Source organism: Varanus komodoensis, unplaced genomic scaffold (assembly GCF_004798865.1).
Source record: "Varanus komodoensis strain SLA01 unplaced genomic scaffold, ASM479886v1 scaffold36, whole genome shotgun sequence".
In the NCBI taxonomy this organism is placed as follows: Eukaryota; Metazoa; Chordata; class Lepidosauria; order Squamata; family Varanidae; genus Varanus; species Varanus komodoensis.
This window is the reverse complement of record NW_025335873.1, coordinates 1926387-1941090: the sequence shown is the minus strand read 5'-3', so window position 1 is coordinate 1941090 and position 14704 is coordinate 1926387. Positions and strand designations below refer to the sequence as shown.

The 14704-nt window shown below is 50.2% G+C and overlaps 1 protein-coding gene across 7 annotated transcripts in view; it reads left to right on the top strand.

The window, feature by feature from the left end:
* The window catches only part of FUBP3 (far upstream element binding protein 3), a 61664-nt gene that overhangs the window by 29664 nt on the left and 17296 nt on the right, over positions 1–14704 (top strand). For 4 of the 7 annotated variants that reach the window (XM_044439887.1, XM_044439886.1, XM_044439885.1 and 1 more), the window contains 9 exons: positions 1368–1418; positions 1917–1950; positions 5235–5284; positions 6451–6522; positions 7762–7819; positions 11255–11417; positions 12253–12351; positions 13349–13453; positions 13812–13914. In XM_044439887.1, the coding sequence (XP_044295822.1) occupies positions 1368–1418; positions 1917–1950; positions 5235–5284; positions 6451–6522; positions 7762–7819; positions 11255–11417; positions 12253–12351; positions 13349–13453; positions 13812–13914 (735 nt within the window). The remainder of the gene's footprint in view (positions 1–1367; positions 1419–1916; positions 1951–5234; positions 5285–6450; positions 6523–7761; positions 7820–11254; positions 11418–12252; positions 12352–13348; positions 13454–13811; positions 13915–14704) is intronic. The other 3 variants (XM_044439889.1, XM_044439888.1, XM_044439884.1) reach the window with 2 other exon arrangements.

Here is a 14704-nt window from a genome sequence, read left to right as displayed (position 1 = left end):
AACAAATATATTTAAGACTGCAGCTGCAGTGTCCCTGATGCATTTAATCCCCACGTGTTGTAGAATGTACATTTTGTATCGCATTGTTGCCTGTTCCCATTGTTCATAGCTTATTATCTATACTTATGCATCATTACAATGCCAACTGAGATAATAATCGTGGGGCTGAAGTAGGCTGTACTCCATGGGCACTTCTATGAAGTCGGTAAGGTGTGGGAATCTAGCTGTATGTAAGAAATGCTCAAACACAGAAGTTTGTCCATGTGATTTACTTCTAGCTGATTGCCATTTGAACCCAGTCATCAGGATTTTCTTTGGCATTGTTGTTCACTCAACTATCTGTGGTTTTTTTAATCACAGCATGGGCAGGTAATACTTTAAAAAGTTGTTTCTTTTCTTCCCGAACTTGGTAACAAATTCATCCCTTTTAGGAATTCTGGCAGTATTTGCTGGCAGGTTTTAAAACTGCATTGGAAATCAATTGGCACATAAAACTGTTTTGAACTAATTTGATTTAGGCATCTTGCCCAACTGTGGTTTGTGGTTACAAATTTCAATTTGTTTTGCAATCCCCATTTTGCTGGCAGAGCACAATCCAGCATTTGCCAGTTCAAACTTTGCACCAAGCTATTATTCAAGATTTTTTAGGAGCAGTTTGTCCGGACTGAGCCACTGGGCCAGTTCAGATATCATGATGGCCCGTGTTTTATTGTGAGAGGAACAACCCTTTAGCAACTCTTAGATTTGCTTGCTTTCCACTTGCCTCTACTCCTGTAACCACGAAGAGGAAACCAGAAGTTTGCATTCTTGATCAGCCACAGCTTGTAATTTCACCTAAACCCAAGAAACCACAGTTAATCTTAACTATGGTTGTTTGAAACAAGCCATGACTAACTGCCAGTTGTCACTTTTACAACCATGGTCTGTTCAGTTTGGATGAGATTACCTGCTATGGTGAATCAAATCAAGGTTAAAGCTTATGGAGTCTTCTGGTCGTACTGGAGTAGGGAGCATATAAGACTGTACCTGCTGGGACTGATTTCCCTCTTGATAATTCATGGTATAGCACGACCTTGGAACCAAGTCTAGTCTCTCTCCTCTCGTGAGAAACAGTTACCTGTTGCAGTAGAAGCACAGTCAGTGTTTTCCTGCAGCTTTGCTCCCCTGCCTCTCTCGGTGATATTTCAAATTAAGTCCTTTCTGTGGGGAAAATTAATGCAGTCAGTGGTAACTGAAGCATGTGATGGGGAAGGGGGAGGCACCACTGGCCACCCTTCCATTGCTCTGCTGCTTTGGTCAGGTAGCACTGTGATAACACATACACCTTGGTGATGGAAGGTTCTTTAACAGCGCTATTCCTTTAACAGGTCTTCGTGTAAGTTGGCTCCCTGGAGCACAGATAAGAGAGACCCAGAGAAGTATGTTACAAGCCCCCCTTCTCTTCCTCTCTTTCTCTCTCAGTGCTTTTGATTTAGACTAAATCTCTCCGAATCTGTTTTTTGGCTTTTCCTTTTTTGTTTTTCATGTATACCAATCTGCTTGATCTTCTTATATTGAGTTTAATTTGGGGAGGCTGCTGATGGGGGGCGGAGTGGTGGGAGGCAATTCTTTTCTAAGGATTTGGGGGGCAGGCAGGATTCTCTCCCATGCGTCTCAGCATGAGGGTAGTGTGCATCAATTTCCTATCCTGTGTTCAGCTGGACACTTTGCTTCTAGGCTGTTGATCAAGAAATCCCCTCCTGTTTTCGTCCCATGTAACGCATTCATTTCAGCCACTGAACCCAAATTGCTGTTTTTGCTTTGCTTCTCTTTTTCCCCCCTCGATGAAAATGGTAAGAACTCTTTTCTGTAGAGATGAAGTTAGTTTATCCGTGCTAATGCTTTGATTTTTCTTCTTTCTCTCTTCTCTGCCACAGTAGGTAACCAGTTAGGGGCCCTGGTACATCAAAGGTAAGCAGTGGGTTATGTTTTATTATTTATTGATCACTTCTAATTGTTTATTGATCTGCCATCTGTACTAGAGTGTTAGGAAGTCAGAGGTTGAAGACGCAGCAGAACTCTGCAGGCTCCATTTCTTTCCTGTCCCCACTCCCCATCCCAATCTGGGATTCTTTGCTTATGCCGCTGCGCAGCACATGCATCTCTTGGGGGAAAGGGCAAGGGGTGTGCGTATTAACACGTCAGGGGAGACCTGTGCTGAGTTCGGCTTGCATCTCTGGCCAGGATCCTTGGAGCTACTCTGGGCCATCGAGAGAGCTTTTTTAAACACAGAACAGAAGATTCCTTTGCCATACCCTGAGCCACTTTGGAAAGTCCGAGTGGGTCCTAGAGCGGAGTGCCACATGGCGCATTCTGAAGGAGAGAGGTACCACTTCGGGATGGCGAGCCCAAAGGCATCTCGGCTGCACAGATCCAGCATGGCTGTGTGGAGCCCAGCCCTTCTCTTCAGCACTGGAGGAGGATCATTGCAGTATATCTTCTCCCTCCATGTCCATTTTTCGAAGACCCTCGATTCATCTAGTGACCAGGGTTAACAGCCTTGGTAGAACATGCCTTCAGGTTTCCAGTCAGGGCTGTCACACGGTGCGACGAGAGTTTAGAGCAGGGTCAGTGGATCAGTTCCATCAAAGGAGCCCCAGTCTTAAGTTTCAAGAGCTGAGCAGGGCTGTCGTGGCCAGGGTGCCTTGGCGGGAACATTTTCTTAGGGCTACCTTGAGTCCGAGATAATTTGTTGGCCCATAATCATGCTGGAGTCCCAATCTGCATAGTCCTAGCAGCTTTCCTCCAAGGACCAAACACTGGATTGCCTTGGGTAGCCTCCATTCTGGAAAGTCTAAAATGCCTTACACTTAAAGCTTAGTCACTGGCTGCAAGAGCTTCACGGTAAAATATGCTATTACTGGTTGTACCTTTTGCTGCTGGCATGTGGCCCTGAGACGGTCTGCAAAACGGAATTCAGCCTGGAAAAGGTGTCAGACCTGAAAAAGGCACTGAAATGGTGTTAAAAGATAATCAGAGGAGAGGTCTACCAAGGGCTATTAAATCTGGCAGAGAAATAGAGCCTCCATGTTTTGAAGCAGTGAACCTCTGAATTCCATTGCTGGGGAGCACGTTTTCTTTGTGGGCTTCCCCAGAAACCGCTGGAGGCAGGACGATGGATTAGCCTTCTGGATCTGGCCTAGGAGGGCTTCTCAATCCTCACCAGAGGAGCTCAGTTCTGTAGCAAGTGGATTCAGGTGGCTTTGGTGTATAAAGTTTTTTTGTTGGTGGACAGAAGGAAGACAACCCATGAAGTATTCTTGCGTATTTTTAGCCAGGCTAAGCTCTTTTGATTTAAAACTTATTTTAATTGTTAATTTATTACGTATTTTTAGGATTTTAAATTTTATGCCGAGATGTTACCAAGTTTTTAATGAATTTTAATGTACTTACTGTTATTTATATATTTTAATTATGTTGTGAGCTGCCCCGAGGCTTTGTTGCAATGGGGGCGGCATAGAAATGTTTTAAACAAACAAATAAATAAATATTGTTTAAATTTCTATGCCGCTACATTAGCCCACCACCTTTGGATTCTCAGCAGCTTTGTCATAAAATGGCATGGAATCCTAGGAAGGGGCCAAGAAGGCCATCGGGTCGAACCCCCTGCTGTTCCAGGACACCAGTTTACACCACCCCATTGAAATTTGTTCAATCAGAAACAGAATGTAAATACTGCTAAGGTACAATGATTGATAAAACATCATAAATGGAAGTCTCTGAGCAGCTTCTTGGCTATCGAATTTTCTTCAGCAGGGCGCAAGTGTTGGGTTCCTTAAGCAGATCAATAGCTGTACATTGCTTCCATCTTGGACTCCGCCTGCCATCAGGGCCAATGAGATAAATGGCCTCCGGGCACGGGAACAAAAAGGCTTCTGAGCCGATAGTTGTAGACGGGAGAACGGAGGCTGTGAGAAAGGCTGAGTTCACAAAGCGCTTGCCGTTCCAGGCATGCTTTTAAAATCCCGGTCACCTTCCATGGCTTACCAGGTCTGGTCTTTCTCCTAATTGCCAAAGGCGGCTGCAGTGAAACAGGGCGAGGGCTAACAGAACTCAAGCTGACTTTCAGCAAGGCACTTGAGATTTGGCTTACATAAACCTTGCTAGGTGAAATGCAAGTCCCTCTTGCTCACCTTCAGGCTTCAACAGCACCCGCCCGGTGCATCCAAGAAGCTCTCCAGCAGTCGCAGGCGCTGTCTTTGAACACAGAGGTCCCTGTGGATAACTTGCACAATTGTTGGGGGACAAGCGAAGACATGCCACACATTTACTTCCTAATGGAAAGCGTTCTCAGGTCCAGCTCCCCTTCAGCGTGCTATTAAGGTGCAAGGAGTTGAGGAAGGCCATCCTACTCTTCCTCTCTCTCTCTCTGCCCCATGTCCCATTCCCCCAGTCAGATTTCCCCCCAGCTTATAGTCCAGTTCCACAGCCACTGACAATGCTCAGGTGTCCTTCTGCTGGGCCAGGGAGGTTGCCTCCTTAGTCTTTTAAGGGGGTGTTGTCAGCATGTGTCTTTCTTCCCCTCTGGGATTGGTGGTTGCTCCCATCTTGTTTCTCAGCAGGATGTTCTGAGCTCCTGTCCTGCTTGTCCTCACCATTGGAATTGACTGATATGGTCACTGACCCGCAGATTCACAGAGGGTAGCTTGTTAAATCCCACAGGCTGCTCTGTCCGTTCCCAGAGGGGTAGCTGCTTTCATCTCTCGCTGAAAAGCATGAATGTATTTCGTGGCACTCCAAAAACTATGGAGTCATAGTCAGCTGGCCTTCAAAACTCTACAGGGCTTATTCTGTACGAAAGTTGTGTGCACCCCAGAAGTCCTTTTAAGGGTTTTACCCTTTAAAAAAAAAAGGATAAATTAATAGTATTTATAAGATAAAGCACATCCTGGATCCAAAGTTCTTTGGCCTACAGCAGGAGCTGCCTTTAAGCTTGCCTCATTTTAAAAATGGTTATTTTTGATACTTTATACTCAACCTGGAGTTCTTCAAGGAGGTTATGGCCGGTATTTTTGAAAGCCTGATTATTCAGTGCTATTGCTGCAGAGTTTTCAAAGCTGTCAAACTACTTTCTGCTTCTGTTTCTGGGAACTCAAGCTCCATTTTTGAAATGTAACTTTCCATAGCTATTCGTATCACTAGAAAGGTAAGCATTTCCATTCGTTGTAATGAGCCTTCCTTTCCCTTCTCTTCAGGGCAGTAATAACCGAAGAATTCAAAGTGCCTGACAAAATGGTTGGATTCAGTAAGTATTCTGGTTGAAGTGATTTTTCTTCTTGCTGCATAGAGGGCTCCTAAAATGCTCGTTCCATTGAAGATGAATTTGTGTTATGATAGAGAATCATTTGTGTAATGGCACGGGTGTTGCTAATGTCATTGAGAACAGGGCCATTTTGGGGACGGCTTTTGCTGTGAACTTAAAAATGTATTGAGAATAATTTAATTATTTCCTTCCTGCTGCGGAAACCCGCAGGCAAAGATCTTGATCACAGGCTTGGTCGATGCTGTGCCCAGGTGATAAGCCTAGGGAAGAATGTACCTGGATGGGAGGGAACAGATGGACCACTGCAGGGCCATCTAAATTGAGGGCTCATCCATCAGTTGGGGTTGTGCGGATGATGCGCATGCCCCAGTTCCTCCAGATTTAAAAAACAAATCTGGGTGGGAACCAGGACACCATCCATGTGCCATGCCATCTTGATTCTTGCAGAGGCAGCTGTTCCCGAAACATTTTCATTCACATGCCGGACTAGCTCACCATGGCCTGAACTAGCCAGCCAGCCATAACTTTGGGCTGCCGCATTACCAGAGGGCTTTCTCGGCCTGGGGCTTCCTTTGTGTGTGCCCCTTAGGAATGACAGCCCAGCTGCCTTCTCCTGCCTTGCCCACCCTGGCCTCCTCACCGCCATAGAGCCCCATTTTTCCTGACAGCATGCAGTCCCTAGTTGTATATCCCAAGAGCTTGGTTGCGGAATGCTCCTTTCCTGCCTACTCTGGTTCTCTGAGGAACAGGATCAAGAGTAGTGCCTGAGAACAGATCTCTCAGAGCGTCCCAGTCTTTGCATGGCTCCCACTACCAGAACGGACACTTGGCAAGCATTTCAGCAGGGCTGGATGGAGCTGGGGTGCTTAGAACAGAAAGTCGTTCTGGGGGATTCTAACCCTTTGGAGGTCCTGGTGCTCCACCTCTAGGAATGATGGGTATTGCTCCAGCCACAGCTGCTGATGGATAGCAGAGTTTGGCACAGAAAGTAAAATGTGCAGAAAGTAATTCGGCTTTTCCCTGCACCTCCCTGCTAGCCGGTCTGGCAAAGCCACGCAGGCTCCCCATGAGATCCATGAGAAACTTTCACTGTACCTTCTTTGCAACAGCAAAAGTTAAATGGTGACCGGTTCTCAACTTTCTTTCAGTTATTGGCAGGGGTGGTGAGCAAATCTCTCGGATTCAGGCAGAGTCAGGCTGCAAAATTCAGATTGCGCCAGGTAAGCAAGCTCATTGTGCCTCTGCAGGGCTTTGACGGAAGACCAAAAATGCGGGCATATAGGCTGTGGTTGCCTTTTTTCCAGTCTCGCTTTCCCGCAATAGACTTGTAGCCTGGGCAGCTTACAATCCGAGCTTACGGACTCTTGGTGGAGGCATCTGAATACAGTCTCTACTTTTAAACAGTCTGATGCACTTTAAATGCCTGGGGCTGTGGAAGGAAATGCCTCATAGAACAACTCGCTGGGGTCCTGAAGCTCTGGCACATAGAGTGGTGTGTCGAATTTGCTTCTCTCCAGTCTCTTGCCCTCGCCCACACCGAACTCTCCCTCTCTCACCGCCTCTTCCAGGCTTAAAACCGGTGCCTCCCAGCCCTTGAGTGGAAACCCCCCGACAAGGGAATCGCTCTTAGTCGCTCTTTAATTGAGCACCCCCCACACGTGAGCATGTCCACCGATGGCGTGACTGAGTAGTCCACCTGCCCGCCAGGTGTTAACAAGGCAGGTTAAAGGGACAGCAGTCTCCTCCACCCACTGGTTTTGATGGTCCCAGGCAGGTGTCCTCAGTTATAAGCAAGAACGCTGGTGCCAAAGCCTTGTTCACGGTGTCCTGTTGCTGGAATCTGAGCGCAGGCGACTTAACTTGGCCTGGGCCTTGGGCCCTCCCGCTTCTCAGACTCAGCTGGGAGGCCAGGTGATGTCTCGAGGGTGGGGGCCTCCTCCGGCACCAAGCACGCCCCACCCCTGTTTCCCCTTCCTCTGTGAAGAGAGAGCCGTGGTGTTCCAGATCTCTCTTGGCGCAGAGAAACCAACTCGCCTGGGCCATTGCAAGGGCTGGCGAAGGACTGCGGTGTGGGGGCAGCCCCTTGCTAGTCCTGCTCCAAGATAACCTGGGGGTTCTTTTCCTGAAGGCAAAGGAGTGGTGCTTGGGAAGGGGAGGGGCATGCTGAGACCCCCATCTGAAATCAAAAGCCTACCACAGAGGTGGTCTTGAAAGGGTCTGGAGCTGGGCGAGATAATTAGCTGCATGACACACACAACACCAAGACGAGTCATGCAAAAGACGGGAATTAATCTAGATTTGTGCATGAGTCCTCCATAGCACAGGCGTCCTCCTGTTCTTCTTTCGTATGTAATGCACGCAGCCCGCCTGCACACCCAGGTGGGAGCTCATGAGAATCGTGGGATACCCAGCACACCTGATGTCTTTTTCCTTTTTTCCCTTTGCTTTTATTTTTGCAGATGGAGGTGGAATGGCTGAAAGACCCTGTGTGCTCACCGGCACGCCAGAGAGCATTGAGTGAGTTTTGGAAGTACATGTATATGGTTTGCTTTCACCCCCTTCCCTCTGTCCTCTTTCCTCTTTCTGTTTTTTCCCCTGCCACCTTTTCTTCTTTCAGTTGCTGCCACAAATGAGCAATGGCCCCTTGCCAGATATGTACTTGCCATGATCCAAACCTTGATTTTTTTAGCCTGCTATTAAAATCTTCCTTTATTCTTGCCCCCTTTTCTCTCACCCAGTGTGGACACTCTCACGAATCCTATGCAGAAATGCTTTAGTGAGTTCTCTTGTGAGCTGGGGGTGCAGTAAGACAGAGGTGGGCAACGTTGAGAGATCTGAAGGCTGTTTTTGCCCCTCCAGACACCTGTACCTTCTTCCACTGGCACTATTAAAGGGGCAGAAAGCCAAAGAGATGTCTGGAGAAACTGCAGAAGATCAAAACCGCCTCTGTAGCAGCTCCAGGCACCTTTTTCCTTGCCTTAATGTTGCTGGGGAGGAGCAGTCAGATTTTGGGGCGGCAGGTTCTGTGTGCAGCCCCCTCCACAGGGTGCGTGTTGCCCACCCCTGCATTAAGGGGTTGGGAGCTTACCTCAGCCTTGCCAGTAAAACCAGAAAGACTTTGGCCAGCTTTCACTTCAGTCCTGTGCCTGTTTCTGGCGTGTGGAGAGCCCGGACAGGACTAAAGGGACTCCTCCCCCCTTGGCGACCGTGGGCCCGGCTCGCACGAGGGCCCCACCAGCAAAACCTTGGCTCCCGGAGAGTGTGCACTTCCGTTTTGGCTTGCCACCCACCCCACGCCCAAGTCATCTTCTGTCTGCACTGGGGTGTTAATGGTAGAGGACACTCTGGAGGGCTGGGCAGGGTGTCCCTTGCAGCTCAGAGGAGGTAAGACATAGCTCAAGGGGGACTCTGGTGTTGCTTCTCTCTTCCGTGCTGCCAGTTTTAGGAGAGGAGACCCTCCCCTGCTCTTTAGCCCCTGGCGGTGCACTGAGTCCTCATCCCTTCGCGTCCAGGAGCAGCCCCTGAAGAGGCAGCAGGCGTGGCCACCTCCAAAGAGCAGCACAGCGAGAGCACGCGTGTGACTCGCTAGGGCAGGGGTGGGTCATCCACGGCCCTCTGGTGCGCCGGGCTCCCAGCCAGCGCCTCTCGTGGCCAAGCGGTAGCAGCTGTAGCCACAACACCCTCTGGAGGGCCAGGGGTCCTCGCCCCCCTGCTAGGCGGTGAGAAGCACTCGCCCTGCTGAACGCGGCTTCGGATGCCTGGCCTGGAGGCTGCGGCTGTCGGTGACCTGCAGTGGCCAAGTTCTCCGGATGTCTCTAGGGCCTTCCCTTGTCCACTTCCCCAGTTTCCAGTGGGGCTGGAGGAGCTCGCCGGAACTCCACCCCTGACAAGCCTGAGTAAAGCAGGGAGGGGCTGTTGCTAAAGCTGCCCCCACCCCCAGCCAAAGACGATCCAAGTGTGCACGATTGGCCCCATGCATGACAGTGACCCCCCCCCCCATCGCCACTGTCGCTTGTTCGGTGCAGGATGACCCTCGGCGCTGCTGGCTATTCTGCCTCCCCACCTCCCCCAAATCCTTGCAAGACCCTACCACCTGGCAGCCCAGCGGGGGGTTCTGCGCTTTCTAGCCCTGTAGAAACTTTAGGGACAGTGTTTCCTCCCTCCCACTTCCCAGGAGCTGAGTTTGCCTCTCCCAAGCCATTTTGAGGACCTCTCCCCGCTGGGACTTGGAGCTGCCGAGCCTCAGGCTTACAGGAACCCACTTAACAATATGGAGCCGCTCTTTCTCTCCCCCAGCCTTGGGTAGGTGGGCTTTTTCCGAATCCATCCATGGGAATCTTCATTTTCTTTTGACAAGTTGCATTTGGATGATTACGAAGCATTGACGGAAGCAACCCTTGAGGTTCGCAGGCGTTGTGTGTGTTGGTGTTAGCTTAAGAAAGGTCTGTTCTGCTTTCGTGTTTTGCTTTTTTTTTTAAGGCATTTTCTCATGAGGCTGCAATTCAGCCACCCCAGAGGCAAAACAAACGTAACTGGCAGGTGCATGTGAGAGGGCAAACGACCTGGGGTTTTGCTTTTTTCTTAGGGTGGGACTGAGCTGGGTTGCCTGCTGCCCCGCACCCTTCCCCTAAATGGGTGTATGATAAAGCAGAAAGCACTGCAGAACGCCTCGCGAGAGCCGCAGAGGGTGCGAGTCGTGGCATATTTGCCTTCTGGAGAGATGCTAGACAAAGAAAGACGCCTCCTTCCTTCCTTCCTTCCTTCCTTAATTCCTTCCTTCCTTCAGCTTAAAGAGCTGGTCCTGCAAAATTAGTCTCCGCGGAGCCAGTGTGTTTGGTGGCTGCTGGATGTGGTTGGAGTGCTTTTCTCCCACTTTGGCTCTGTGCACATGCCGAGATGGAAGGCCGGGGACAAACTTTGGTTTCCCTTCTGCCGCCGTCCTAAAGAATGCGCCCCATGAAGCTGATTGAGGTAGACTCCAGTTTGCACGTGGCCAGGCCAGGCCGGCAGCAAGAGGGCATGGCTGGGCTTTCTGGCCTGCCTTGGGTAGAGTCTAACATCAGTCTGCCTAGCTCAGGACCCTGGACACTGGCTGGCAGCTGTGTCCCGTGGTTTTCGGTAGCTCCTCCAGCCCCTCCTGGAAGATGCAGGGGATCAAACCTGAGAATGCTTGAAGGGCTGCATCCGGTCCTCCACCACCCCACTGCCTGCTCCTCAGCCCAGTCGGGGCAAAACGGCGATGCAAAACAAGGACCTCTCTGTCATGTTCTGGGGGCGTTCGCAGCACAAACTTGGCTGTCCCTGGCCCTGCATAGTTTGAGACTTGGTGCAGCGTGTGCTTTTCAATCAGCAATGGCCACACAAGAAGTGCGAGGAGTGCCTTCTCGTCCAGGGGTTAGAACAACCTTTTTTCTTTTTACTGTGGCACCACAGACCTTGAAAAAAGAGAGCAAGCGAGAGAGAGAAATGATGAACAGCAAGCCCAGGTAGCCTTTCTCCAGCCTTCAGCCAAGAAACATTTCAGGGGAAGCACACTCAGCCCAGCCTAAGCAGGAGTGGTTGCTCTAAATTTCTGTAGTGAGACTGGCGAGAGGAGAGCGCCTGGTTGGGGTTGGTGTAGGTAGGAAAAGCCGTGAGGAGCGAGTGCTTGAGATGTCTGTCGCATTTTGTCATCTTCCTCCTCCATTCCAAAGTCAAGGGGATGTGTTTGAGAGGGAGTCTAATCCAAACCGCAGAGTTGCCGTCGTGACTGCCGATTATTTTCTCATTTCTGTTTCTTCTCCTTTCTCCTTCTTTTTCCCTCCTTCCCCAAACACGTCCTTCATTCCAGCAACATTTCCCCACTAGTTCCAGCCAGATGAGAAATGTGTACAACCCAATGGCTTTTTTCCGTGAGGAATTATTTTTCTCTGTTTCTCTTCCCTCCACCCCTGCAACCACTCCCCCTTAAAGACAAGCCAAACGGCTCTTGGGACAGATCGTGGACCGTTGCCGGAACGGACCCGGCTTCCACAACGACGTGGACGGCAGCAGCACGATCCAGGAGATCCTCATCCCGGCGTCCAAAGTGGGCCTGGTCATTGGCAAAGGCGGAGAAACGATAAAGCAACTCCAGGTGGGCTGGAGGCGCTTTCGCCCTGTGCTGGGAGGGCCTGCCCTGGCCGTCGGGGACCTTGGAACGCTCTGCTAACTTGCAGTCGGGGAGCTCAGCCTCGTCCAACAGAACCACTGTTGGGACCCGTGGAAGTTCCATAAGCCCAGTTGCCTTGCATGGATGGAGGGCTACGGGGTGCTGCCATCCAACCCATCCGGAGGGAGGCCTGCCTGGTCTGGGTCATTCGGCCTCCTCTTTCCCTGGTGCCAAGCTCAGTTTTGGAGACACTTCTAGGGTCCATGTTCCAGCAGTGGCTGCAGCTTGAATGCAGGGCAGAGCCATCGCCTGCAGGGCTGAAATGCTTAAAAAAACCCAACAACAACAGACCATCCTGGGTAAAGCTCTTACTGTAGGTGACTAGGCACTGGGTGAGGCCTTGCAGCCGTCCAGTGGGGGGGGGGGGGCTGCACAAAAGCTGGGAAATGACCAAAAAAGTGGTGGTCAAGGGGAAGGGGGTCTGGCTTTCTGGGGAACCCTGCAGAGCCATATTGAGAGCCCCGGAGGGGCCTGATTTGGCCCTCCAAAGCGGGCAGGACTGCTTCTCGCACCAAGAGAAACCAGGGAGGGAGGGAGGGAGGGAGGCCTTCCTTTGCTAGTCTTTGCAGCTCCGTCTTGCAGTCATTTGCCTGTCTAAGCCAGGCTGAACCCTTTACCTGTTTGAGCAGCCAAAGCTGTAGGGGCTCCTGTTGCATCTTCCTCCCCCACCCCCCTTTCCTATTTTCATAACGGGCTGCCTGTTTTTGGTATTCCATTTACTTTTCTGTGTTTGTCCATTGTCTGCATGATGCACGCGCAGGAACGAACAGGCGTGAAAATGATTATGATCCAAGATGGCCCTTTACCGACTGGAGCGGATAAACCTCTTCGGATTACTGGCGATGCTTTTAAAGTACAGGTGTGTATCAAAGCGGATTTTCAGTCATGCTGATAGAGTTTTAGAAGGATTTGGAGTAATGGCACAGTTGGTGATGCTCTTAGGGACTGTGCTGTTGGGGGTGGAGGGGATAGACAGATATTCCAGGTCTAGGGTCCAAATAATCCTCTCTGTATTTACATTTGCCCCCCTTTTATATCGGCGACCCCTCTGTATTGGATCTGACCAAGTAAAGCTAACTGGGAAGGCATGCAAATCCTTGTATTGTTGTGGAGGCGGGAGCAGAATGAAGCAGGGAAGAGCAGAACCACCATGCTGGACTAGCTAAAGGTGCTGGGCCAGGACTTGGGAGACCCAGCTTCAAATCCCCGTGCAGCCATGTTCCTCCCCAGGTGGTCTTGGGCAAGCCAATATAATCACTCGGCTTGTTTGTTCATTCCGGTATTACTCTGACCAGCTTAAAATTTGGCAGTGCTGCCTCCCAAATGAAAACAGATTTGCCGTCGCAGCATCACATTTGAGCTCCACAAAGTCAGGGTGTCTCATATTTCTGACTTGAAAAAACATGGCATTTTGGTCCAAGTTACAGCTAGTTTGATACTGGAGACCTCTGTGAATCACAAGGTATTCTGCAGATTTGCATACTGTGTGGGTGGGGCTTTACTGTCAGTCCAATTGTGTCCTTGGGTGGAGAGTGCCAACAGGCATGGTGCCCAGAAGGCACCATGGAGAAATAAGGTAGATAGGTAGGTATCCCCACGTTTGGGAAACCTGAGAATTGCAGAGCTGTGAGAATGTCTAAAAACACCCTGAACTCGAAGGGGGCAAAAAGAAAGCCCAGCCCCAAACGGGACTTGATAAGGCTGTTGGAAAAAAGAGGCAGGGAAGGGGCTGGGCTGGAGTGTCCTACCTGACATTACGGACTGGCTCATAGCCTGAGCTGGAGTACCTCTGTCAGAGACAGCGTTGCAACATTTTCTTCACGCCGATCCCCTTTTTATTTTCCTGAATTCTTTAGCAAGCGAGGGAGATGGTACTGGAGATCATCCGAGAGAAAGACCAGGCGGACTTCCGAGGTGTACGCAACGACTTCACTTCCAGAATGGGAGGAGGTAGCATAGAGGTGTGTCTTCCTCTGTTTTTCTTGACTTTCCCGGTGAGAAGGGTAGCGAGGTCTCGGGATAAGGTTCTCGGAGGAGAGAGAGTCGCAGCAGCCTGTCCTCAGGAACCCATTGGTCTAAATGTGGAATGTAGCTGGGGAGAGAGAGATGGGCAGAATGGTGCTAATTTTCTGTCTCCTTTCCCATCACGGGTGCATTTGGCCCTTAGAAGGCCAGAGTTGCGCTGAACTGGAGACGTGCCTTCTCTTTCAGAGCACAGGGAGAATTTGAAGTACGCAGACGTGTCCCTTGGCTTCCTGTCCCTGAGGGATCCGTCTTCCCTGTGATGCTTCTTACCACTGCTTTCTCCTTGCCTGGCAGGTGTCTGTCCCCCGGTTTGCTGTGGGAATTGTAATAGGAAGAAATGGAGAAATGATCAAAAAGATCCAGAATGACGCTGGTGTCAGGATTCAGTTTAAGCCAGGTCGGTTGGTCAGTTTACCATTCGTTTACGGTTAGTTTGAGAGAAAGGCCAATCTGATCACTGGCATCCAGCGGGACGGGGCCAAAGTGTCTGTCTCTCATGGTCCTGTAAAGCCAGAGCATGGCTCAGCCACCGTTCAGCCAGCCTAGTTGGAATCCTGAGCGAACATTGTCAGCACATCACAAAAGGCTGCCGCACAACACGGGCCACAGCTGGTCAAAGAACACTCATAAATCCTGAGGCAAGACGTTTGTAGTTACCAAAACATCTACCTAGTACTTGTTGGAAGCAGCCTCCAGGTGAATTGTTGCCTCCGTGCTTTTCTCCCTGACAAGAAGGAAATGAAGCTGCATGTTCAAGAAATGGGGCTAGCATATTCTGGGGACAGGGAGAAGCAGGCCTCTCCCCTATACTGTCCTTTTCAAAGCCAACTCCTTGAATTCTCTCCTTCCCTGTGTGCCCTCCCACCCCTTGAGATCTGAGGCAGAGGTCCTGCTCCGGGAGCCTTCCTTGAAGAAGATCGGGAGAGACTTCTCTGTGGAATACACTCCCCAGAGATGTTTGCCTGGTGCCGACACTTTATTCTTTTCGGTGTCAGGCGAAAACCTTTTAATTTTCCCACTATTTTAATGTCTACTTGGTTTTCACTGGGGTTTTTATCTTGAATTGCTGGATGCTGTGCTTGGTTTGTTTATCTTATTTGTTCTTTATCGCAAGACGTCCCGAGACGTCAGTGGTGGACAGGGTGGAAAAGTTTTGCATCAATAAATTCCACCTGTGGCTGTCCCGG